The 24971-nt window shown below is 45.6% G+C and overlaps 2 protein-coding genes across 3 annotated transcripts in view; one reads left to right on the forward strand and one right to left on the reverse strand.

Annotated features, from left to right (window-relative positions):
* Positions 1 to 3479: 3479 nt before the first annotated feature.
* On the reverse strand, positions 3480 to 4136 carry LOC113920509. Its single transcript, XM_027590704.1, has one exon. It carries the CDS (start codon positions 4134 to 4136, stop codon positions 3480 to 3482), a length of 657 nt encoding a protein of 218 aa, XP_027446505.1.
* Positions 3816 to 24971, forward strand: part of EFNB2 (ephrin B2) — a 40524-nt gene continuing 19368 nt past the window's right edge. The window contains exon 1 of one of the 2 annotated variants that reach the window (XM_027589968.2): positions 3816 to 4293. In XM_027589968.2, the coding sequence (XP_027445769.1) occupies positions 4172 to 4293 (122 nt within the window). In that variant the 5' untranslated portion in view covers positions 3816 to 4171. The remainder of the gene's footprint in view (positions 4294 to 24971) is intronic. The other variant, XM_027589967.2, reaches the window with a different exon arrangement.

Below are 24971 nucleotides of genomic sequence, written 5' to 3' on the forward strand. Positions count from 1 at the left end.
ACAGTGATTTTATGAAATAAACTGCATGCAATGGCAGGAAATGTTAGTAGAGTCTTAGAGCTACATGAAAGTCTATGGCTTGGACAACATTTACTCAACATGTACCTCAAATTTCAGTAATTTTTCTGTAATGTTACATTTAGATAAGGCTTTTGTTCTTTGTTTTACAGAAAGTTATGTTAAGGATGTCTTTTGAAGGACATCTAAGAATTGATGGAGTACTATACAAGAAACGACCATGAGGTCTAAAGACAAGCATGCATAGGAACTCAAAGGGGCAGGAATATGACCTTACTAAGGTGCATGTACTAGGGCGAAATTGGCTGCCATCTTAATTTTTTAAACTGAAATTACCTAGCTTTACATTTGCTACTTCATCATAACGTTTATTCAAACATATTTCTATCAACTTCTGTTGACTATCTGAAACTCCCCAAATTTTTATTAACTTGACTTTAGAAACAGTTGAAGTAACTTGCTCAACTGAGATAAAACTTCATTTTTTTTTTTTTTTTTAATGTGTGGGTGAAGATGTGCTGGTAAAACCATGGATTTTCAGAAATTACCACATTTCTCCTGACAATTTAGTCACAATATGAAGTCCAAATACAAACATGTATTAAGCTGATGTGATAGGTTCTTTCTGGTTTGGCACGCATTAAAATTTCACCTTTGTCTTGTACATGCTGCTGTAACAGTTTTTGTGTGGCATCGTATGTACAATAGTAGACACTATTGGCTTGAGATGATGCTTTTAATTACAGTTGCCCCTTGAACAAGTTGGGTTTGAAGTGCATGATTCCATTTACACAGGGATTCTTTTTTTTTCAATAAATATAATACAGTACTGCAAATGTATTTATATTTCTTAACATTTCCTTGAGCTTGCTTTAAAAATACAGAATATACATAAAACAACAAAATATGTGTTGATTGATTTTACATTATTGGCAAGAGTTCTGTAGTTAAGTTTTGGGGGGAGTCCAAAGTTAAACAGGGTTTTTTGACTGGGGTGGTTGGTGCTCCTTACCCTCTTCCTTGTTTCCAGGTCAGTGGAACTGAAATTACCATCTCAACAGCCCTGGAACATTTTATCATCTTGAAGTTGTTACTGCTGAGGTTTTTCACCTAGTCGTCTACAGATACATTAATCCTTATTTACTGAAAATAAATTGATGAATATTCACACTCTAGTTATACAATAGGAATCTTTGTGTAGGATTTTATTTTTTGGTGGTCAAATACACTTTGTTTAAAAAAGAAGCAGTTTTTACATGTACATTTACATTTTCCCCGAGGCAAAATGCTTTGGGTGTGTGAATATCTGATTTACTAAAAATGGAAGCCAGGGTTATTTTCAGACAATGCAAATTTCCTTTATTTCCTCTAGTTTACTTGGAGAGAGGATGTAGGAGCTAAGAGGTCACCAACTTAAACTTCACAAAAGAAATTCGCCAACTGTGAAACATGGTACTGAGATACTCAGTTCTTGTAGAATATTAAGCTAGCTTTACATTAAATTTCAAACGAATTCCTTAAAATGTTTTAGGCTTACTAAGAACCACTCCTTTTTTACCCTTGTTTTTTTTTTTTTTTTTTTTTTTTTTTAAATATTTTATTTATTTATTTGAGAGAGAATGAGAGAGAGAGAGAGCATGAGGGGAGGGAGGGTCAGAGGGGGAAGCAGACTCCCCTCCGAGCAGGGAGCCCGATGTGGGACTCGATCCCGGGACTCCAGGATCATGACCTGAGCCGAAGGCAGTCGCTTAACCAACTGAGCCACCCAGGCGCCCCCTTTTTTACCCTTGTGACAAAGTTATGAATAATACCACCTGCCCCTTCCTGGTATTTTAGTCCTCATGGGAATGCCCATGACTTCAAATCGGTTTGCAATCTTTGAGCCCTTTTTTTTTTTTTTAAATTTCCTCAAATCGGAGGCTTATTTTTAAACTAGCAAATAGGGAAAATGAAGTTGTTTTCAAAGATTTACCTGGAATAGTATAAATGTATTTGGTACCTCCCGTGCCTTAGTGTTTTCGAGCGCTGCAAACTAGTCCTAACAAAATGTCAACACTCCAGGTTGGAATGTGCTTTAGCTTATGTTTACTATTTCCAAAAAGGAATACTTACTAAGCCGTAAAAATCTTCAAACTTTGTAATAAAGACGAGCGAAAGAAACAGTAGTATCTAAATGAGATGTTTTACAATATATATATTTTTAAATTTAGCTTGGAGTAGATAATTTAGCTAAAGAAATAACAATTTGTAGGAATACCGTCTGGTTCCTTGCGTTTGAAACATTAAATCCCGGAGTAGACAGGATTTTTTTAAACCATGCTGTGGGTATACGGCATATTTTATTTTATTCAAACTGTGACTTGTACATTAGTACTGTGCCTTACTGCCGCCGAATTCTCCCTGCTGTTGGTCATTTTAGAAGCTTCTGCTTCGGGCTTTCTGCGCGGTTGGGTTCCCGGGGGTTCTGGTTCCGGGTGGGCGAGGTGTGGTGCGCTCTCGGGGAAGTCAGGCCGGCCGCTAGTGGGCGCTGTGGGTCCGTGGAAGCCGTCGACGCGGTGGCGCTGGTCCAAGGCGTTCTCTGGGCAAGGGCAAGCACTTGCCGAGAAAAAACCAAAGTGAAGAATTCCTGCCACCTCTCCATTTGGGCGCTATTTGTTACCGTCACCCCTAAACTCTCGGTCACCTTGGGGCGGCGTGAGTGTGTCCCAGAGGCTAATTAAGAAGGTCCCGTGGCGGGCGCGGGTGTGCCAGCGACACTCGCAGAGAACGCCTGGAGGTTCTGCCTTCCTGGGAAGCGAGGAGCGGAGGGTGCGGGGCCAGGATGCCTGCGCCCCATTGTCGGCAGCCCCACCGGCGCCACGTCCCCGGGAGTCGTTTTGCATCTCTCGGCCCCGTTGACTTGGGCCCGGCCCCAGCTGACGTTAGGAACCGAAATCAGGTGTGGAACACATCGCTCAGAGGCCTGCTGGGGGCAGCGAAGGGATGCGCGTGCAGGGGTGTGAGCCAGTCTTGCAAGGGAGAGGCTCCACTGAAAGGAGGAAGACCCGCGGGAAAACCCACCGCCTTCCGCTCCGCGGGGAAAGTTTCGCCCTCGACGTTGTCCCTCTGATGAAGTTAGAACACTTGCCGGGCAATGCAGGCGCGTGCTGGGCTCGGGGACAGGTGGCCCCGTGCTGTCCCCGCTCGCCTCTCGGCCGTCCCTAACTGCGTCCCCACCCCGCCGCTGGAGGGGCGCCGGGTGCACGCGCAGGCCACCCCCTCCCCGCTTTGGCGGTCCGGGCTGAGCTCCCTTTGCGCCACCGCCCGGGGCCGGGGGCGGGGCTCACCTGTCAGCCGGCGCCCCGCCTCGCGGCGCCCAATGTCGGGCGGAGGCGGATGACGGACGGGCCGGCCGCCCAACCGGCGCGCGGCTGCTGGGCGGCGGGCCAATAGGCTGCGCGGCGCGGGGCGGGGCCCCGCGTTTATAGTGCTCTGACAGCGCGCCGAGCGCGCTGACTCTCCTCGGCGGGGACGGCGGCGCCGGCCGGAGCTGGGAGCTGCGCGCAGAGGGTCCCGGCGCCCTCCCCGCACACAAAGGCCCGTGCGCGTCCGGCGCCCGCGGCGGGGACCGAGCCCCTCCTGCCTGCTCCGCGGGCCGGGAGCCGCGAAGATTGAGGAGGCTCCCGCGCGCCTGGAGGCGCCCCTCGCCGCTCCGCGCTCCGCGCCCTGGGACATGGAACCGCGCCGACGCGGCGCCCGCGCGCTCGGGCCGCTGCCCGCCCCCCTGGATCTATAGTGCGAGGCGGCCTGCTCGGGGCGCAGCGTCCGCCGCCCGCGCGAGTCGTCTCTCCGCCTTTGTGTCCCGGCCGCGCGCCCTCCCTGCAGCCCGCGCCCGGCACCCTGGAGCCGCACGGGAGCCTGCCGTCAGAGCTGCGTTCGGCGCGGCGCCCCGGAGCCCCGAGCCCGCCGCGCCGCCGCGCCCAGCGCGTGCGCTCCCGCCCCGCACCCTGAGGGCCCCGAGTGGAGCGCCCCCGACCTCGGCGACGGCTGGAGCTGTCTGGCGCGCCCCGGAGCTGCCTGCGGTCTCCCCCTTGCCTGCCCGGAGGATTGGGGCTCCGGCCCGCGCCCAGTCCCTCCATCGTCCGGAGTGTGCGGCGCTGGGAGCGGCTTGGCCATGGCCGCGAGGAGGGACTCCTTGTGGAAGTACTGCTGGGGAGTTTTGATGGTTTTATGCAGAACTGCGATTTCCAGGTCGATAGTTTTAGAGCCCATCTATTGGAATTCCTCGAACTCCAAGTAAGTGGCATCCGCGATCCCCCTCGGTCCCCGCCTGGGGTCCGCCGCGTCGCGCCGTCCGGGGGGGAGGAAGGGCTGGGCCGCGGAGCCTCGGAGTCTGTTTCTGGAACCCCGGTTCCCCCCACTCCAAGTTCCCTGTCCCCCAACCCTCGCCACATTACTTGACGAAACTCTTTTCGCTCGGCGTTCCAGCCAGAGCGCCGGTTCTAAGGGGCTCCCTCCCCGCCTTCCTTTCCCCATGAGCTCCGGGGCTCTGAGAAACCCCTGGCGGCTCGGCTCGGGTGTCATGTTCGGGAAAGTGTCCGATGGCGATACCTGACCCTCATTTCTTTTCGAGGACGGAGAACATGGCCACAAACAGGGCTGGCCGGCGCGTAGGGGCCGGCGGGGATACTGCGCTCTCGAGCGCCCAGGGCGGTCGGACCCCCGCAGGCGGGCGGGGGCGCTGAGCCCGGGGCAGAGGAGCGCACTCCGGAGAAGGGAGCCTGTGGTCGCTTCTCGCCGTCCGCAGCGCCCCGGAGCCCGCGCGCCTCGGCGTCGTGCCGCCTGCCCGAGTGTGCGCGGGGAGCTCGCCAGCTCCGCCGGAGAACTCGGGCGGCGAGCCCTTTCCTGCCAGCCGGGGAGACGGGCCTTCGGTTTCCCCTCTGCACGTCTGAGCCCTCTGCGCGTCGGCTTCTCCCTTCGTTTCTAAACTAGTGGCCCCGAACTCTGTGCGGTCCAGATAGTTGACTTGATTTTAAGGACGCTTTCTGCAAAAGCTTCAGGCCCTGCCTAGTCGATACGGCTCCTGACGCCTTGGCGCTCGGGGAGCCTGGGCAGGAATGGGATCCTTGGATCTGACTTGCTTTTACCAAACCGTGTAGCCAGGAGAAAGACAGGCCTCGTGGAGATTAACTTCCAGTATGAGCTACCAAAATAGAATACATTGAGAATTTAGAAGAGGCGATTCGTCGGTAAGCATGTACGGCCATGGCTCCTAATAAGTTACCTGTGCGTTCAGTTTTGCATCTTAGCTTCTTCTTGGAATACATTTCTAGTTAGGTCCAAAAATATTTTACAGAATCATTGAATTTTTAGCCTTTGGAAACTTGGAAAAAGTGTGGAGGCATTGGCTGGCTCCTGGAGTAAGCGTTTGAGATCAGAGGGAAAATCAATGGCCTAACTGAAGACAAGTAAGTTGGCCATGGATTTAGGAGTAAAGAGATGGGGAATTGATTTTACAAATTATATTTTAATTAAAGAATTATGTTCATTCTTTTAAAAGTGGTAAATTTCAAATTCACCAACATGTTTTACCAAGAATTCCCCTTGATAAGGGCAAGAAACGTCACAGCTGTAAATCGGATTAAACACATTCTTGCATGATGCCGGATGGCACTTTCCAACACGGCTCGTATTTAAAAGTTACTTAATTGCAGCCTCTCTCTATGCAGCCCAGTCTTGTATGGACCACTCTTTTTCCTTGATTGATGTAAGGTTTGTTTGCGGAGAAAGTAGTTGCAGTGACATCCTTACACCGGTCCGGAATTGTGAGGCACCAGGTGGTGCGGGAAAGTGCCGGTCCAGGCGGTTGGGGAGCCCGGGCTGGGCGGGCCGGGAAGAGGCCAGCCAGTGTTCGCTTTGCGCCTACAGAGGTCACTCTTCCACGCGCAATGCTCGCGGCTCCAGTTCTCACCTCTTCCCCCCAGGCTGTCTGCTCCGCTCCGCTTTACACTTTCGCTGACGGATTGTTTGGGGAGGCTGATTACCCCCCCCCACCACCACCAAGATTTAATATTTACACTTAAGACATTCCCATTAACCCGTCCATTGCTCAGCTCCGTGTATGTATCTCTGCGCTAACTACTTACTACTTGGTGTGTGATCAGGAGGCAGAGTAGAAAATACCTACTTGGAAGAAAAGGTAGAGCAGTAACTGTTGCCAGCACGGACATTAATATCTTCTTTTCCTAATGTATTTGGGGTGGGGGAGGTCACTGCTATTTTATGAACGGTCCTGATGAGCAGCATTCTTCGGTTTTTCTGTGCTGCGGCCACAGACTTGGAGACCTGCTGGAGGCCTGCATTTTGGAGAAGCCTGCCACCCTGCACTGATGAAGTTTCTGTTGCCATGATTGCTCCGGTCCTCAAGAGTAGAATTTCTTTTAAAATTCTCATGATAATGGCTTGCCTGGAGGACCGGATAATTTGTCCCTGGAAAAGGTCTGCTTAAGAAAGTATGCAGCTGAATGCTAGCTCGAGAGATCAGAAAGATTTCTTCCTGGAAGAGTGATATGAAAGAGCCTTTTCTAAGTTGGGGAATGAATAAAAACCCCTAGTGCCAAAGGGTTGCTTTATTTGGGGAAGTTGCATATTTATTTCCAGGGAAAAGTTTCAGTCCCTGAAAGTGATGTGGCAGGAAGGTGATCAGATGCAACTGAGGTTTCACGTCAATTCCTATGAACTGTGGAACAATTCACTTGTAATGAAGCCGCCATCAGTTATTAGATTTGTTTCATTTGGAGGTCAGCTTTTTTAGCAGGTGGTCGATGTAGGGAGCAGGAGCAGCTGTTTGGATGCCGCGTCCAGAAAATCCTTTGTAAATTCACCGTCTCCATAACTACTTTAATCACACTATCTGCTGCGCCCATCCCTGAGAGTTTATGCCGCAATCAAAAGAAGTTCTGTGTGCTGAAACATTAGCAACTACCCTGCGAGATGGATTACTCACATCAGGCTCCAGTGGTGTTGCCTCAGTTGTGGTCCCGTTAGGTTGTCGAAGCCTATTCCCCCCCCGCCCCTTCAACTCGGCGGAGAATAGCAAAGCCTGGCTTTCATTTCCAATTAACTGATGTAGAATAATTTTTCCAAGCATGATAAATAGTTGCCTCCTCTAAAAAATATCCACTTTCGAGTGAGCAAGGCTGTATTAGTTTGGTGCTCTATAATTAATTACACTGACTTTTGTTGGAAATTTCAATCAAGCAGTAATTTCTTCTGTCTAGGGGTAATGTTTCCTGTGCACCATATACTAGCTAGTTAACAAAGCATTTTGCTTTTCCCATGTCATTTTTTCCCTGCATAATACTGAATTCCTGGTATTGATTGACTTGATACAAAAGAATGGCTGGATAATATCCAGATAACCTATAATACGTGGGCCCCACCACAGTCAGGCTCTGAATAAATACGGACCTGTCAGAGATTGATAAAATAAACTACAATGGATAGTGCTGTTTGAACAGTCCATTCAATACCATATATAAGCCAGCCTGCCTTCCATTGTGTCTGAAATTCTTATTTTTGTAGGTAAACAAATGCACATTCAACACTGATTGAATAGCCCCTTGAACTATGCTCCACAGTTTGCGTTTGGGTTAATCTTGTCGGTTTTAATATAGAGAGAAAAAAGCACAAAGCACCAGGGGTGGAATTGTTAGTCCTTTCCCATCCACATTCCTCACATTTTGTCAGGATGATAAACTAGAGGTAATGGAGTGTCGTTTCACAGGACAACCGAGCCAGGGAGAACACAAAGACGGAGCTGAAGTGATAGCTCACAACATGCTTGGTCGCCTTCTTTTCAGGCGAGAAGAGAATTTATTTGGGAATCGTGTGTCTAGGGACTGCACTTTTTAACCTCGGCAATTATAGTTTCAAGCCTCAGAAACGGGAGCTGGAGGTTAAGATGATTTGTTAAGCACTTGGTTCTAAATCTTTCACAAAGCGTAGCTGTTGACACTTGTCCTACCAATGTAAAGAAATGCAAATGACTGCCAGTTTCCTGAACGTTTCTGACTCTTGCAGGCAAAGTAGAAGGACAGGTGAATTAGCCATCATCCCCAGACCAGCTAAAAACTACAGATTGGAATGTTCTCTCCAGGTGGAGTTAGCTGAAGAATAATCAGTATATTTGGATTACTTATGGTAAAACCTCTTGTCTGTAAATTTACTGAGAAATGCTTTGGTTGGTGGGTCAGTGCGATCATTATCCTCAGAGGGACATGGCAGTTGGAGCAACTAAATCCGGGCTACCTTGCCTTCCACTGAGATGCTTTGGGTAGCTTCCAGGGGGTTGAGTGTGACATCTACCTTAGTGTGATGTTTCTCAGAGCGTTTGCCTAATGGGACACGGTCTGAGCTCCCAGCATGACTGCAATCATACGTCATAGGAATGGGAGTGGCAGGGAAAGGAAATACGGACTGTAGACCCTCGGCAAAAGGGCTTTTTTTTTTTTTAAGGAAGGTGATTTCTTTAACATTTTACGAAAACTTTATTCTTAAACTGTTCCATCACAAAGTAGACAAAAAGCAGGGCTCTTGTAAGAAAAATAATGATGAAAATGGTACTCCTGTCTGCCTAATCTCTGCTTTCGTTAGCAGCTGACATAAAGAGCCTGTTTTTCAGGTCACTTATCATTCATCTACATAGATTTGCTTATGAGCTCAGCCTTTGTGTAGCGGAGTAGAGCCTTAAATAGGAGTGTTCAACTGTTTAAAATATTTTGATTAAAATATGCAGAACCCATAGAACTATAAGCTTCTGGTCAGGAATTAGCTCTTTCAGGGAAGAGCTCCCCCCCACTTTTTTTTTTTTTTTTTTTTTTAGGGGTGGGATTAGAATGGGGCTGGGAGAGGGATAGAAGGAAGGCGAAGAAGGAAGGGTGGCGAATGGGACAGTGTTCGAACAGCTTGGAAAAGCTCCCGTGGCTTCATTGTCTCTGCAAAGCCAAAGAATACAAAGGCGTAAGCAACTCAGCCCTTCTCCCGTGATGGAAAATGTAAACCGTTGACATGGCCCCCTGTTTAACTTGTTTAATTCTTGTTTTAAATTCAGTGCTCCGCTAGCCGTGTGAACTCTGAAGATTTCTTTAGTAATCCATTTTGTAGTTCCGAATCAAAAACAAAGTGAAAGGGTCTGACACAATTTGCTTTTATTTTTAGGCAAATCAACCCTGGTCATAGTTAATAAGGGGATTACAACCCAGACTAGGTCTTTACAGATGTAATGTAAATCAAGGGCAGAGTATAAAGAAACTGATCCCTTTTGATTGAAGTACGGTAAAAAGGCATAGAGAAACTAGCGGCAGTAATCTGATTGTATGGCAATAAAACCACCATTTTCTGTCTTTCAGATAAAAATAATGTGGTAAATCCATGCAGTTCATAAGATGGAAAGGCAGATAAAGGGGGAAGCCATGGCAACATATAGATTAGCTTGATGTTGGAAATGACACGTCTCTGAAAAGGGTGTAGAAGCGAAGGTCCTTGCTCCAGGCTGTTGGCTATTATGTGAGAACCACACAGACTTGGAAACTCGGATTAGAAAGTATGAAAGCCCTACTTGTGGCCCGGGATGGTGAAATCAGGAAAGAAAAGCTGCTCAGTTCTTGCTCATTGGTGGCAGATAATATGGCGAAGGTAGATTTCATTGGCTGCCTTTTTTAGAGGTTGAGATACGGGGCTGATTAAAACTTCAGATCACTGCAGTTGTTAAGGCCTGCAAGATTTTCCTTTTTAACTCCTGGCCTGACAGCAGTAACCATTCTGTAGGATTAGCTGCACTTGGCGGTCCTCGCCTTAATCCATTTGGGCTTCAGGCAGGGCCATGCTGGGCAGGAACAGAGACCAGAGGGGAAGGTAGGGCTGGAGCTCCACGCAAAGAAAGAGACCTTTGGACTGTAGCCATGTTTCAGACCCAGCGCCATCTCACACCGCGTGGGAGAAGTGAAGGTAAACAGTACCCATTGTCCTTCTCCCTCTGCCCTTCCCCGAGTTTTGTCCTTCCCGCCCTGGAAAAGAATATATAATAAAATAAATAAAAGGGGGGGGGTTGTTTTCTTTCAAATCAGCGGTAATCTAATATGACCAAACCAAGGGGCTCTATATTTTACTCGTAAATGTGAGCCTTAACCTTGGAGTTGAATGGGATGGGCTCCCTTCGTGTAAAGACAGGATTAGAAAATGTTAGCACTGCTCAGCTTTAAAGTAAAAAACCAAAAAAGAATCGGCATGCCTGGAATCTTACTGCCCTCTGTCTGGAACAAGCTTGTGAATCAACTGGACTTTTGTTTTTGTCTTCCACACTCTCCATTTTAGTCATTACACAAAATGAGCCATTGAAACCATGATTGGGTTACATGTGGAGTGACATCCACAATTGGGTCAAGCCAGAAAGGAAATATTTGCTTTACTGCCTCCTACTTGGCGTTTTAGAAAAGTCTCAGCATTTCCTTAGGAGAGTCTGAAAACTCTTAAGACACATGGACAATACTGGTCACTACAAACACCCCCGGTGTCTTGATGGAGTGGATCAAGGGAGTTGCCCTTGCTGTTCTCTTAACAGCAACGTGGGGGCTTTCTAGACTAACTTGTTCTGTGTCTGAGATCTTCATCAAATCTCAGTATTCTCTTTCAGACCCATTGCGTTGATATGGTTCCTAATACTCAGCTGACTCGACCCTCTGGGGCAAGGATTCATCGCCTTTGTTGCCTGCTTTTCTGGTCGTTACAATGTAGCTTTCATAGATCCAAAACATTTAAAAATGATTGCCCATGCACTTGCCATACCCAGTGCCAGCAACTTTACCTTCCTTTCTAGTCTAATTCAGTAACCTATATCAAAAGATCCATTGCACTTGTCTAGATTCACCAAAGAGAAGGGACACCCCCTAATTTACAAGCTGGTCACATCCAAGCACCTTGCATTCTACATTTGACAATGATTGCTAATGGCCCATTCAGCTAAAGTATTTGCTTGTTAACAGGGAACAGAGCATGATAAATGTCCAGCAAGCTTGCGGCCTCCTTCAGCTTTTCAAATGCAGACTGGTGCATATTTATGGCAGGCAAATGACAAAAGAAGACGCTGAATCGCCCTGGCCTCCAGCTTTCTACTAGGAACAGGGTTAAAGTGATTAGAGAAAGAAGCAGGGGAGTCTGGCCTCCAGTTTACTGACCGTCCCGCAGCATTCAGCATCCCGGTCTCCCTGCAGAAACGGACTGCAGAGGTGCTGGAGATAAGGATGGTTAGATCGGGTGCACCAGGGGAAGAAGGAGGTGATCGGTGATGAAGTGTTTTCCGTGCACACTGGATGCCAGGTGAATCTGTATCTCGTGCTCCCGCAGAGAACCACCAGTGGTTCTTTACGTTCCTTTTCCTGTATAAATTCAAACGTGTAATTCTAGTTCAAAGCATTTTGTGACTGGTGAGTTGCATACTTGCTGATTTAAAAAAACAAAAACAAAACATAGTAGGAGAACACTACATTAAAGAAAAACAAGTTGTTTCTGCCGTTAGTAATTCTCTACGCAGAACATGAAGGGGAGAAAAAGAAGGATTGTAGTGAAGTATTAATAGTTTGCTGTTTTGTTCCTCTAAAAGCACGGGTAGGTGAAGGTTCTAACAACTCAGCGGTGGGCAGACATTCAGGATGCTCGGAATGAACCCCCAATGATCGGCTTTGCTTTGAAAACTTTGTTTTCTTCATTACTATAGGTTCTTCATGTTTCCTATATAGAAATGATTAAATAATCTAATGTATTTTCTCAATTTAAGTTCAGCTGCATCCTTTAATTACAGTCCTTGTATATAGGTCTCCCAGTACTTGCTGGGCAAGTCCCTATGGCCCCCAAGGCATTCCCCTGTGCTTTTCATGCACTGATTCCTCCCATATCACCCCAGAATAATTATGAGTGCTACTCTCATCTTTGAAACCAGTAGAGTCAACGTGTTTGTATTGGAGGAATGGGATTACGGATGGTCCTAAGGCCTTGGCTTGTTTGGTAGTTGGTGTTGGTGTGTGTGTGTCTGTCTGTCTGTCTCTCTCTCTCTCTCTCTCTCTCTCTCTCTCTCTCTCTCTCGGGTGCAACACCTGCTGTCTGCCCACTGGTGCTCCCCAGCCACACTCCCTGCAGGGTCCCTAACCTCAGAGTGTCTGAAGTGTGCCTTTCCCTTTCCACCATCTGAGGACCGGAGGCACAGCATAGTGAAATGCATCTGAATCTTGGTCCTTGCTCTTCCTGCGAGTTGAGCTGGCTCACTGTGGCTTGAAACATTTGCCCTGGACTAGAACTGTCTGTGAGTGGGGCCGGACCAGTCATGTTCAGGGCCAGGCTCAGAATGGGCCTGCCAAAGAAGTTAGAAAATGCCAGTTTTCACCTAACTACCAGAACTAAAGTCGGGGTACATTTTAGATGCAAATAAGCTCTTCTAAGCCCTGAGTCCCCCATGGTCTATGGGAAAATGGTGTGGACTGTCTAATAAAGTTTACAAATTCCCCTAGATAAGTGCCCTCTTTATGACATAGATCAAACATAATTTCTTTAAATCTTTTCTCTGTAATCCCACAGCACTTTAGTTAAATACCTGGGGTCTAGAAAGAACATCAGACACTGTAGTGTCATGATTCGTATGCGAGCCTTAATGCCCGTCGTTGTCCTCCTGGTCCCTAAGAGGCTGGGACAAGAGCTGTTGTATTTTGGCAGCCTCTGTCTGTTAGCTAGTGGTGACATCCAGGAAGGACCAGTCCGATGAACAGACACAATCTGGATGTATATTTATGGCTGCCTGTGGTGTGTTAACTTGTCACCTGTTACTAGAGATCCCCCCTGCCCCCTGCCAGAGCAACGGCTCTAGAACTTCAGGGCACAGAACCACCTGGAGGGCTTGTTAAAACCGGGTTTTGCTGGGCCCCACCCCCGAGTTCCGGATTCCTGAGGTCTGGGTGGGACTTGAAATTGACATTTCTAACAAGCCCTCAGCTGATGCTTCTGCTGCTCAGAGACCACACCTTGAGAACCGTTGCCCTAAATTAACTTTTTTTTTTTTTTCCCCTTGGAAACGGCTCAACATTAGCTCATCACCTTCCAAGGCTGTTTTGGAATTTCTGAAGAAATCGGTGGTCCTTGTCTTGCTGCTTTCTGTCCCATTCTTGCCTTGCTGGAGGCCATAGGGGATCGTCTGGGTCACTGAGAAGCCGGTAAAGCATCGATTTATTCAACAAGCATTTGTTAACTGTGAGGCCCGTTACTAGGTTCTGATGATAGAACAATCTCCCCCCTCAAGAGACTTAAGTCCCAGGGTGGGGACCGAGAAGGCCTGGCGGAAGTATGGTTACAGTAGGTCCCTGAAATACACCGTCATAAGCAAGTCAAAGTAATAACAGTTCAGCCATGAGCAGTATGTGTGTATCGAGTACACGTCTGTAAGCATCCACAGTATTTCAGACGTCTGAGCATAGCTCGGAGATCCCACAAGTGAGGCAAATCGACCCTGTGGGATAGCTAACCCAGTGGTCTCAGCTACCTTTGTGAATATGAGAATCCGCAGTACCCATGGGTTTTTCAGATGCATGTGATGATAATGGAAGGGTCAGGCAAATCGATTTAGCAAAGACGACCAAGCAAATGCTATTTTAGTTTAGCCAACAGTACCTGCTTTGGAATCTGGCTGTTCCAGCCCAAACCCAGCACAGCCGGGTTTTTTTCACTGTGTAACTAGGGGGAGTACCCTCTCTGTCTCAGTTATCCTGACTCTAAAATGGAGGCAGTAGTCTAATAGCGCTGAATAAAAGAGTAATAAAATTGTGGTCAGGATTAAAAGAGTTTAGCTCTGAGCTTGGCACAATGAAGCAATAAATGTCCGCTATTGTTAATAAAATTAATTGAATATTTGTGTGCCTGGCTATGGTTCATTTTGCCTACCATATACAAAGAATAAATAAAAATGACATGTTAATAAAGATTGCAACATGGCATGTTCACCTTTTAAAGTTTGTTTTGTTGATTTTGTTCACCTGCCACCCTTCTACTCCTCCTTTAAACCTTTCCTCTTAAGTGAAGCATTTTATCTGCCCCTCTGCTGCAAATTCCATGCTCTCCCCTCTGCTCCCTACACCTAATGCTTGGTTGTAACATTTATAACACCGGAGAAATCTGTTTCCCCACCATGGACTGAGGAGAGCCTGGGCTGAATCCACTTTGTGTGTTCTAGTACAGGATACAGTAAGAGATTGTGTTGTTGAACAGACAGAAGAATGCAGCCTGTAGGGACGACATAGTAGCCTCATTTGTGTTCATGTTACATGTTATTTCTTATTTCAAAACCAACGCACCTGGTGGACGCAGTTTATTTAAAAAAAGTCATAGAGGACTTAGCGTATGCCATATGCTGTTCTAACAGTTTAACAAATAACTGACTCATTCGGTGTTCACAGTAACCATCTGAGCGAGGTACTTTTATGATTCCTATAATATCAATGGGGAAACCAAGGCACATTAATTAAGTCGCCCGAAGACCTATGGTTAATAAGTGGTACGGTCTGCATTTGAACCTGATTACTCTGGTTCCAGAACCTATCCCCTTAATTCTCTGCCTGTCTCTCTTATCCTATTGCGTGGAGTGATTAGAAATCGAATAACTAAATTAAGCATACATACGTTCGTGGAAAACCATGCATACAAGATGGGTTAAAAAAGTTTGAGGTGTAATTCTTCCCTTTGTCAGTTGTTATTTATAACCTTTCCTATGACGGATATGCAGTTCTCGATGGGTCCTTTGAATCTTTGATAACGAGGTTCTACTCAATGGAAACTAGACACTTATGAAAGTATGTAATATTAATGCATTTATTGAGTGTTATTCCTTTGACTATTAACATCTTCCTTTTAAAATGTTAAACATTTGATGGTTTTTTGGGGAGAAAAAGAGGTCAGATTTTCGAGGAGAGTTGCATTTGGTTAGGTGCTGAGCATGCGTCAAGCTAAGGAGGTAGTATGACATCTTTTTTAGAGTCTAGTCACAATTAAATGCCATTTTATTTTGGATTTTGGGATCTGTGCCAGCTTCTAGCTTGTCAGAGCTGAGAAGACTCAAATCAAGTCCAGGCCTATTTCTACAGCAAACTGGGATTCTGGCTTCTTGCCTGTGGATTCATTCAGTATATCCCATCTGGCTTTTGATGTTCTGCAAGTTTGGAGCAGTTTGTTTCAGGAAGCCTAGCAGCCTGGGGTCCTCTTGCCTCCAGAATGAGCCTCTCTGCTTGCCTCTTCTCCAGGACGTAGTGTCCGCTTACCTGTTGACAAAGCGGCCGGCTGGCGGTGACAGCCAGGTCTTCCTTCCTTTTAGAGCTCAGGACCCACGGCGTCCCTCCTAGTTTCTCCAAGCCCTGTGCCCTTCAGTTTAATTCAGTCACAGCCTGTTTGAATAACTTAAGAGTATTTAATTTCTGTGCATGTTTGTGTCTTGGTGAGGCTCTATCCAGGCTGCTCGTAGTGACTGAGCAGGAACTATACTGTCCTCAGTTACAGTGGCGCCCCACGCACATTTTTATAGGAGACAGTTTGGGGGTGATCTGTGTGGAAGTCTCCAGCCAGTCAGGCTTGACTCTTTTGTGCTGTCAGCAGGACAGACCTGGCTGATGGGCAGCCTGCTTTATTTCTTCCCTCCTCTTCCCTCCTCTCTGGGCTTTCCCAAAGCCATGAGAGGTGCAGGAAAATAATCTCCTGTCCTATGCACAGCAGACTCGTCCCTGACCCTGCTCCTGAGCCTGGGAAGAGGGGGAAGTGTGCCGGAGGCAGGCATTTAGGTGGTTGGTTGTAAAATGATTGCGCACAGCCTTGTAACTTTTGTTGGCAGGCTTATGCTTGACTGGCAGGGAGAAGCTGTTCTTATATGTGTTCTTATATCAAGAGAGAACTAAGAGTTTTGTCTCTTCTTCAACCGTGCTTATCAAAGTGTTCATTCTGTAATCACACCGACACCCATGGAGCACCCTTCTGTGCAAGGCACGGGGCTGGACGGCTTGGAGTCCAGCAGGAAACGTAACAGGCTCTGTCCCAGGGTCCCACTCCAGCTTGAGGAGCAGGAACTGGACCCCCTTGGTGTGCCTCTTTCTCTCAGTGCTGTTTTCCCCACCAAAGGGGAGAGGTTCCATTCACCCATAAAACATGGGTGAATTGTTTTTCTAAATAGGTGAGATTCTTTGGAATTAAAAAAAGTGTGATGATAGGAACGAAAGGAATGGGCAGGCTTGCTAGAAAAGAGACGCCCATTGCTGTGCATGGAGATCTCAACTCCATTCCTTTGCAGCCAGCCCACTCCCCTGTGAGTTACATGTACCTTTCAGCCCTGTGACGTGCCCACTCAGGCAGATGAGCAAATGGATCTGCACACTTCTATCGCGAGAGCCACCTGGAAGTGCCCCTTGAATTTCTTTCTCTATGAAAGCCACTTTTCTCTCGGGAGCCTCACCTATAAATAACAAGAGTTCCACCTTCCTTTATAGACTCTTGCTAAAAGCATGGTTTGGAACAAGACCGTGCAGGTGCAAACAAATCACAGTTGGGAAAGAAGCTCGCCGCGTCTCTTGCCTCCGCGGGTTATGAAATCCCCGTTTCGATAATGGGGCCGGCGTGGATGAGCCAGCACGACAGACAGAGTTGGCCGGAGTGACTCACTTGCTTTCCCACCGCGCCTCCCGGCTCCCCAGCCTTAACTCTTTTCAGTTCCCGAGTTTGGCCTTATCTGGCCACAAACTTCACTTTTCTGAAAGTTTTGAGGGGGAGGGGGGGTGCTTAAATCAGTTCCATAAATAAAAACCTCTGTGTTTTGTTTTGAGGTGGGTGGCTGCTTTTTGCTTTTAATTCCACAGCCGGGATCAACTAGTCTCTTTGAACCCGTGCAAAGAAAATGGTGCTGTGTGTCATGTACTGAACGTGTGACTTACAGATGCAGAGCTCTTCTTTTTTTCTTTTATTTTTTATTTTAATTCCAGTATAGTTAACATAACGGTTTCAGGTGTACAATACAGTGATTGAACAGTTCTATTTAGCACTTGGTGCTCATCATGAACAGTGCGTGAAGATACCTGTTTCAACCTCAGCTGGCTCTAGGCTGGCCTGTGAATTGGTAGTTTTTATTACAGCGGAACAGAGAAAACTTAAATAACTTGTGTTATTTTCCTCAACGAAAATGTAAACTATGGGAATATTATCTTTGAGTGTTTTAAAATAAAACTTACTTTAGCCACCACTGTTTGAGCATTATGTCACAAATAAAAAACAAGATTAACATCAAAAGGAGTCAGTTTTCATTCAATTGTGCAGCATTGTAGGCTGTGAAACTTAATATTATTTTGACTCGTGCAGTAATTGTAGAATGACAGGGAAATGGATTAAGTTTAAATACAAGTGCACACAGCAGCTACACACAGACTGTCAAATGCAAGGCGAGGTCATTGGCCAGAGTGAGGCCCCTGGCTCTTCAGATTAGGATTTTATAAATAAAACTTTCCTTTAGACTGTAGTTTACTACTTTTTTCAAGTGTGTGCATAGACAAAGAGGCACAAATACTGTTGCTCCTCACCTTGAAAAGTTGCTAAACTGGTTTGCACACCCATCGGCTCACAGTGCATTTTGAATTTCTGTGCTTCTCATCTTTCTTTTTCTGGAAAAGATTTTGCTTGTCATTGGTGTGAAGCTTGAAATGCACCCCCTCCCCCATACACCCTCTAGTTCTCGGATTTATAACACTTTAATGGTCCCAGATTGTATAGCCTGCTTTTATGCCCCTTTTCTTTTCCTTGAATAAATCAGGTTCATGTTGCAGATATTTGTTTGAGAAAAGTTTTGAAAGAAGGGGCACCTGTGAAAACCAGCGATTGTTCCAGCACCCCATACACTTTCGAATTAAAGCAGAAAATGTCAATTAAAGCCTCCAGTTACTACCTTATTTCTTGAACGTTTAAAGCCACTGAGAAGGTAGTGGTGCGCTGGCTTCAAGTTTTAAGGTAATTACTTGCTACTCCAAGCGGTGGTATCTGGTGACCTAATTCTGTATAAAGCTGACACCCTGTAGCTACGCCCCACTCTCTCTCTCTGGTTTCAGAGAAAGTTTGTGCAGAATCTTGTTCTGATGGGAAAGTGCAAAAGGGGGCAGTAAAGTGCTATCCACAAAAAGGAAACTTTTCCCAAGTATTTCTCAGGGTCTTGATATTGCCTGTGTCTGTTGTGGGCCCTGCTTTTATTTATTCCCTTTCTAACAAACTCTTCTGTTTGGGGCATTTAGAGAGAGAGGATCTTATTAAGCTGTGGCAGCAATGTAGTATTCGACGGAAGTAATACCGGAGGAGTATCCCTCCTGGTTATGAAATTCACATACGAATTAAGTCCTGCTTCTGCAGTATTTCTGTTCCCCAGTGCACAGGGTGTTTCTGAAAGGAATCGTGGGCTTCTGTGTTCATGCTCTTCTAGTGCCCTAGAGACGTGGAAGGAGGCCCCCAGGGCATGGTGAGGTTCAGGGTCATGGGTCTGGGCTTATCCAGAGCAACCTGCATCTTTTGTCAGGTGACCAGAAAGCCCAACCAGCTGCAGAGTGCTCCTCCTTCAGAATTTTGGACTAATTTACAAATGGACTGCTCTTCTTCCCTGAAGCCTTTGAAATTTAATTAAAGTAAAATAGAAGCATTTTATGGGAAAAGTGCATGTTTTCCAAAATATAGTAAACTCAAAGTGTACGTAATATAGAACTCTGGCCTGCAAATAAGCTTATTCTGTGATAGGACATGATTTTGGGTGCCAACTGCTAGGGTGAACCTCCTCCTAAAGCCGGCATTCAGATCCCCTGAAATGTTAGCCAACTTCCAGATTTTTCCAGTGCAGTGATTAAGCCTAAACTGTATCCATCCTGTATTTTTCATTTATTTTACTAGGGTTTTGTGGACTCAGAAGCTGATTTGTTACGTAGGCCACAGTTCCAACCATAATAACTTTAGTTATTTCAAAGGAAATGCATCAAAAAAGTTAAAACGTCTACAGGTTTTAAATATTTTAAGTGCTGATTTTTAAAACCAGAATTATGAAAGATGGCTCAGGAACATGATATCATTTGTTCTTTGAAACTGCACTGAAAATGATGTTCCATCTGATCACAGAAGCATTTAATGTTTATCGTAGAAAATTCCGAAAAACATGGAAAGCTAAAAATCACGCTGGGTCCACCACCCAGTATCTCAAAGCTGTCTCAGGTAACAGCCCCAAGTTTGATCATCTGTGTATGTTTTCCGTGTTGTCAGAATAAGCAGAATCACATACCACACATTGTATCTATATGTATGTTTTCAATTGAAATTAGCCACGTACTTACAGTAATCGTATACTCTGATGTAACTTGGAGAAGAAAAATAAAAACAATCCTCAGTGAAAAAGGTAGCACCTATGCATTTGTGAATCTTATTTTGCTCCACAGTGTGCTCCAGAGGTAGAATATCATGTGTGGGTCCCCTGTCCCCCCAGTTTACATAGTGGCCGGATTGGCACTGGTCCTGTTAATGAGCACCAGGGTCCTGTTCTCAGGTGGATGATACCTGCCATTAGCATGCAGAAATACTAGATTTTTAAATTGATTTTTATGTACCTAGTAGTAAATGGAAACGGCTCTGGATCTGAGCTGACACTTTTTAACTTAGGAGCACTGTCATTGTGTCTGGTTAAAGGGGGGTTTGCCTGACTGGGTCATTTGTTTAGACATAGACATTGGTCATTCCTGTCTGTGTCTTCTTCTGACCTCCGTTATTCTCTGTCAGCTTGCTACTTCGCATTTGGGTACCGCTTACTGAGTTGCTCTTGTGTATATGGTGGTCTGGCATATCCTTCAATCATTTACCTCCATATTTTCCTTCCCTTGGGAGAACCAGGCCTCCTGTTTTTCCGTGTATGTTTTCACAGACTCTGTCAGCATCAACGGAGCACCTCAGCGATTTGGCCTTTCTTCTAGGCTAATTTTGGACGACTTTGAAGAAAAGCATGAGAAGTCACTGAATGTTTGTCCTGAGCTGTAGGTGTCCCAATCAGGGACAAATGCAGGAGCGGGTAGGGGAGAAAATGGGCCATTTGTGGTGGGGTTGGGAGTGCAGCTGTGGGTCCCCCCTACACAGCGATCCCTAAACTAATCTCAGCTGCCGGCTTCCCGGGGACCCTCCTCCTCCATCTGGCCAGGGTAAGAAGTTGATGGGGCACCCACTGCCCCCATCTGATTTCTCAAGCACCCCCAAGACCTGGTAATGCAATACTAGTCAACAGAGGAATCCAGACCTGAGATCACATGTGTGATGTTCTGGTCTGTCAGAGAAAATTGTGTGTTGTGACCCCTGAGCTCTTAAGTAGCTTTAAATGCATTGCGCTAGGGTTTTTTTTGTTTTTTTGTTTGTTTGTTTTTTGTTTTTTGTTTTTTTTTTTAAAGCATGGATTCCTAGTGTGGATTAAAACATTACAGAATATCATGTCGCATGAGGACTGTATTATAAATAGTTTCTACAATAATGAATATGATGTTGAAATGTCTAAGTTAGATTATTAGAGATCTAATTTAGATTACTAAATATTAATGTCTAATTTAGGTTATTAGATCGATTCAGAGTATTCCCTGTGGGAAGTATTAGAGTCTGGTGTGGTGAATAACTTTTTTTTAAAAAACTTGGATTACATTTGATAGGTAATCAGAAGATAAAAACTTTCTGGTATCAGATCATTTCATTTCAGGCAGGTTAACTCTTTTATTCCGTATTGTCTCCATATTTGATTCAGAGTCATCACATCTATTGTCTTGCTTGGAAGTGACTCATTGGGGAAAACCATAGGAGTTGCCTGTTTGTGCTCAGCAGGCACCCTCTCTTACCATTCTTGGGTCGGGGGGTGGGGGGGACCTGCAGTGAGCAGCACAGACCCAGCCCTGACTTCAAGGAAGCAGCCCTGAGCCAAAGTCTCCTGATGGAAAGGAGGGTATGATTCTCCCTCCCAGGACGGCAGCAGGTGACTGACTGCTCTGCCCTTCAGTAGCCTGGCTCAGAAAGGAAAGTGGCCTGGCTTTGTTCTCTGTCCTCTATAGGACATGAAGCACTGTAGGCCTTCTTTGGTTTTTGTTTTGGATTAGACACCAGCAGACTTTATGAAATGATGCCTATCACTACTCTTTGTTTGGGTAGAGTTTCACAAAAACAACCTCACCTGTGTAGTATGGGTTGTAACTCTGTGCTCCTTTTGGTTAGAAGATAAATGTTATTTCATCACATGGAAAGAAATCTGTATTTGACCTCCACCGTGGATAGCCAGGTTAGAAATTTTAAATGAGCCAGTGGTTACCACTGTAATTCTCCCTCTGTGTTTTTTGGGTTTTTTGTTTGTTTTTTTGAATACTTCCTAAATCAAAACAGGATTAAGTAAATTACTAAATATTACAAAATATTCAGGGCATAGTTCTACTGGGTAGTCTGACTTATTAAGGTCTCTCAGTAATCTTGAGGTAATAGAATCCCAATATAAAGGACCTAGCTTCAAAAACAGTTAGGATTTTGTCTGTGTTTTTAAGTCTGTGGTTACTGACTTGCTTTTAACATATGGGACGCATTGCTTTCCACTCGAAAGTGGTGTTATTAAGAAATTCACCCTGTTTTATTTTCATTTACATTTTGAATTCTCATAAATTGTCAGGAGACCATCCGTAGTACTATAATTAAAACACCGATTTCACATAGTTGGCCAGTTTCTTCCTCACCTATTGGTTCTCAGCCTTCCTGGGGCAAGGTGGGGTTACCAGATGGCCGCCTTTGTGTGAGCCATGGTCTCAGGTGACTACTTCTGGAGCAGCCTCCGCTGTAGGCACATGCTTGGTGTGGAATTAGACTCCACGGGACGATTGCAAGCCTGCATGGCCATTCACTTTCTCTTCGTTTTCCTTAACTTCGTGGCTTATCTATGCAAAGCTCAATTTAGAAAAAAATTGCATTTCACAAAACCAGATTTATGCTCTAATGTGATGCAGTGAGAACTGAAAAGTGTGCAAAGAAAGGGGGCTTTTCCTGTCGTGTCTCCTGTTTGGCACAGCGGGGCTTCATCTGTTTTGCATGTTTCGTACGTGTGCAGTGATTAAATCAAGACAATGTGGTGGAAGGGGCTTCGATCAGCGCTTAGCTGAGAGTACGTTCTCAAAAGCAGCCTTGCGTTTGTTATTATTGGTTCTGGAGGGGCTAACTGCCTTGCATTTTAGATAGGAAGGGATTGTGGAAGACTGCCGTACTCCCAGATCCTTCCAGAGAATGGGTCAAAAGCTCTGTCTGCACTGCTCCTTGCTCTCCAGAAACACCCATCATGCCTGCAATGATGTCTTAGAAATCTCATCCCTGCTCCCCCAGCACACCCCTGTCTTCCCAACACTAGGTGGTCCTGTCTACAGAATTCGTCCATGCCTATAATCTGCAAATAGCCTATGGCACGTAATTTGACTTAAATTTATTGGTGTATATCTTCCCTTCCATTTGTTCTTTCATATTTTTTCAATGAGTACATTATTTATTGAGCATTTACCATATGTCAGCCCTTGGGCATTCAGCATTGAACTAGACACATGGGATCTGCCTACCCTCAGGGAGCTAGACAGTACACTTCTGACCACAAGCCCTTTATGCTTCTGTCACTCAGAGTGTCTGCCACAAAATAGGTTTGCTTTAGTTGCTATACTCTCTTGACTCTCTTTTTGCTCTCATGTTGCCTTAGAAACAGGGTTCCTGGGGAGCAAAGGGGTTTTGGGGGCTTGACTGTGCACAGTGGTAATGTAGGCAAGAAATTCATGATTCAGGCTCTCCGCTCAGCCACACTCTATCCGCTGAGAAACTATAATCTCATCAATTGAATGACTGGTGAGCTAACCAGTTTACATATGCATGTTTGTTTATATATATTATATATTTTATATGCATTATATGTAAATCATATTGTATATATGTAAACCAGGTTACATATAAATATGTATATATATATCTTGTGTGTGTATATACATATATATGCTTAAGTAAACCTTTAAAGCACTCAAGTGCTGGGTCTTTTTTTAAGTAATTCTTGAAACAATTATTTTTTCAGGGAAAAGGATCAAATCCTTGCCTTACTCTTTGCCAAAATGTATTCTGAAAAGCAAACAGACACTTCTTGAGGCATTTGGAATAGTGAGTTTTTATGAGCATATCAAATATGCTTATTGAAATTCGAGATTTCTCCTCTTCCCTCTCATTTTGCTAAGCCATCCCTTGGCTTACCCTCCCCATCCATCACTCCCCCATCCCTGACAGTTACCACTTTTTACATGATTTGTGCCTTCTGAAAGTATAGTCTAAAACATGGTGGTCCTCCTAGCCAGACTGGCCCATGTGTGGGAGGTTCCTGACCTCAGCCCTGTCAGCAGTGGCAGCAGAAGCTGTTACTCAGATTTGGTGAGTGAAGAGACAGTCATAAGCAGTTGTTTACACGGCGGGGTGGAAATCTCCCATGATCCTTTGGTTAAGCGGCCGGGGCGGGGCGGGGCGGGGGGGGGGCGGGGGGACAAGACAAAAACCCTCTCATGAAGGAAACAGGATCTAGGGAGCATTTTGAATGAAGAAAGAGCTTAGTGAGCCAGACACATGGGGTGTGATGTGGGAGAGTTCTGAGATACGCAGACATCGTCCGCGGCTGAGAGGGAGTGGGCAGGTCCGATGCATTACCTTAAGGAAATTGACTGGATGCACAAGAAAATGGGTCCATCTGGCAGCTAAGGATCCTGATCTCTAGTGCCTGGGCAAGCCCCTGGAGAAATGGTCCAAAGTAAAAGTTGGTGCGTGTGAAGACCAGAGCTTTGAGAGGAGGCAGACACAGGCCTGCAGGCTGCAGACCTCAGCTGTGGTTTAGGAACACTTCTGACACGGCTAATGCGCGCTGCTTGCTCTGTACCAGCTCCCAAAGGAGCAGACTTAGGATCGAAAATGTGTGGCATAGGGTGGGCCCCCCAGGCAGGAATTGGCCTCTGGTTCTTGGAGGCAGAGAAGATTTCCTGAGACAGTCAAGGAATAAAACATGAGGAAAAGGTTGTATTAGGAAGGTGAGCAGTGTAATAGTCACCACACTTCCTTCATACCGACCGCCAGGCATCCTGCCCCCACTTCTTAACCCAAAGGACACATAGAATTACTCTGAGGGGCAGGAGTGAAGGCGACAAAGCTTCATCCACAGACATTCTGATTCAGCCCTTCAGTCTATTCCCCAGAACCCAGAGTTGTGTTTTACCTGCAAGAAAGACAGAATTGCCTACAGAGACTATGCTGGCACTCGGGAGGTGGAGGCTGGGGGTTGAATTTTCAAAGCATCTCCCCAGAAAATTGTATGAATGGCCAAGAAAGTCACAGAGAGGCTCTCACTAGGGGTGGTCTTCATTTGTCAAAAGTTTTAGAAAAGACTTCAAGGGTGCACACTTGACTGAAATTTGTCATTGTTATAAAAAAATTCATTTTGAGAAATATTTTGTTAAATGATTCTTGTTCACTTTTCTTTCCTTCCCTTCTTTCTTTCTTTCTGTCTGTCAATGAAATGTCTTATGTCCTTGCTAAAGGAGCTCAGGGAAAAAAAGCGGGGGGACCACACTCTCTGGGATTATAAATGACACATTCCCAAAGAAGAAGACAAACCACTGTGCAGCATGCATTTTTTTCTGCCATAAAGAGTATTGGTTTTTAATATAAATCTGTACTATAATTTGTTATGTTCTGTGATGGTTCATAACAACCTCCTGCACTTTTCAGAAAATTAATACCATTCATTAGCATAAATCACAACCCGTTTCCTCAGTCTGTGCTTGAAATTGGGGGTGCCCCATCATCCAGGAGCTCCCTTGCTCGCT

This window comes from Zalophus californianus, chromosome 3, assembly GCF_009762305.2.
Source record: "Zalophus californianus isolate mZalCal1 chromosome 3, mZalCal1.pri.v2, whole genome shotgun sequence".
Taxonomy (NCBI): domain Eukaryota; kingdom Metazoa; phylum Chordata; class Mammalia; order Carnivora; family Otariidae; genus Zalophus; species Zalophus californianus.

Excerpts from the sequence above, each read along its gene's own strand:
- LOC113920509 (XM_027590704.1), bottom strand. The coding sequence starts at position 4,136 with ATGGAGGGACTGGGCGCGGGCCGGAGCCCCAATCCTCCGGGCAGGCAA.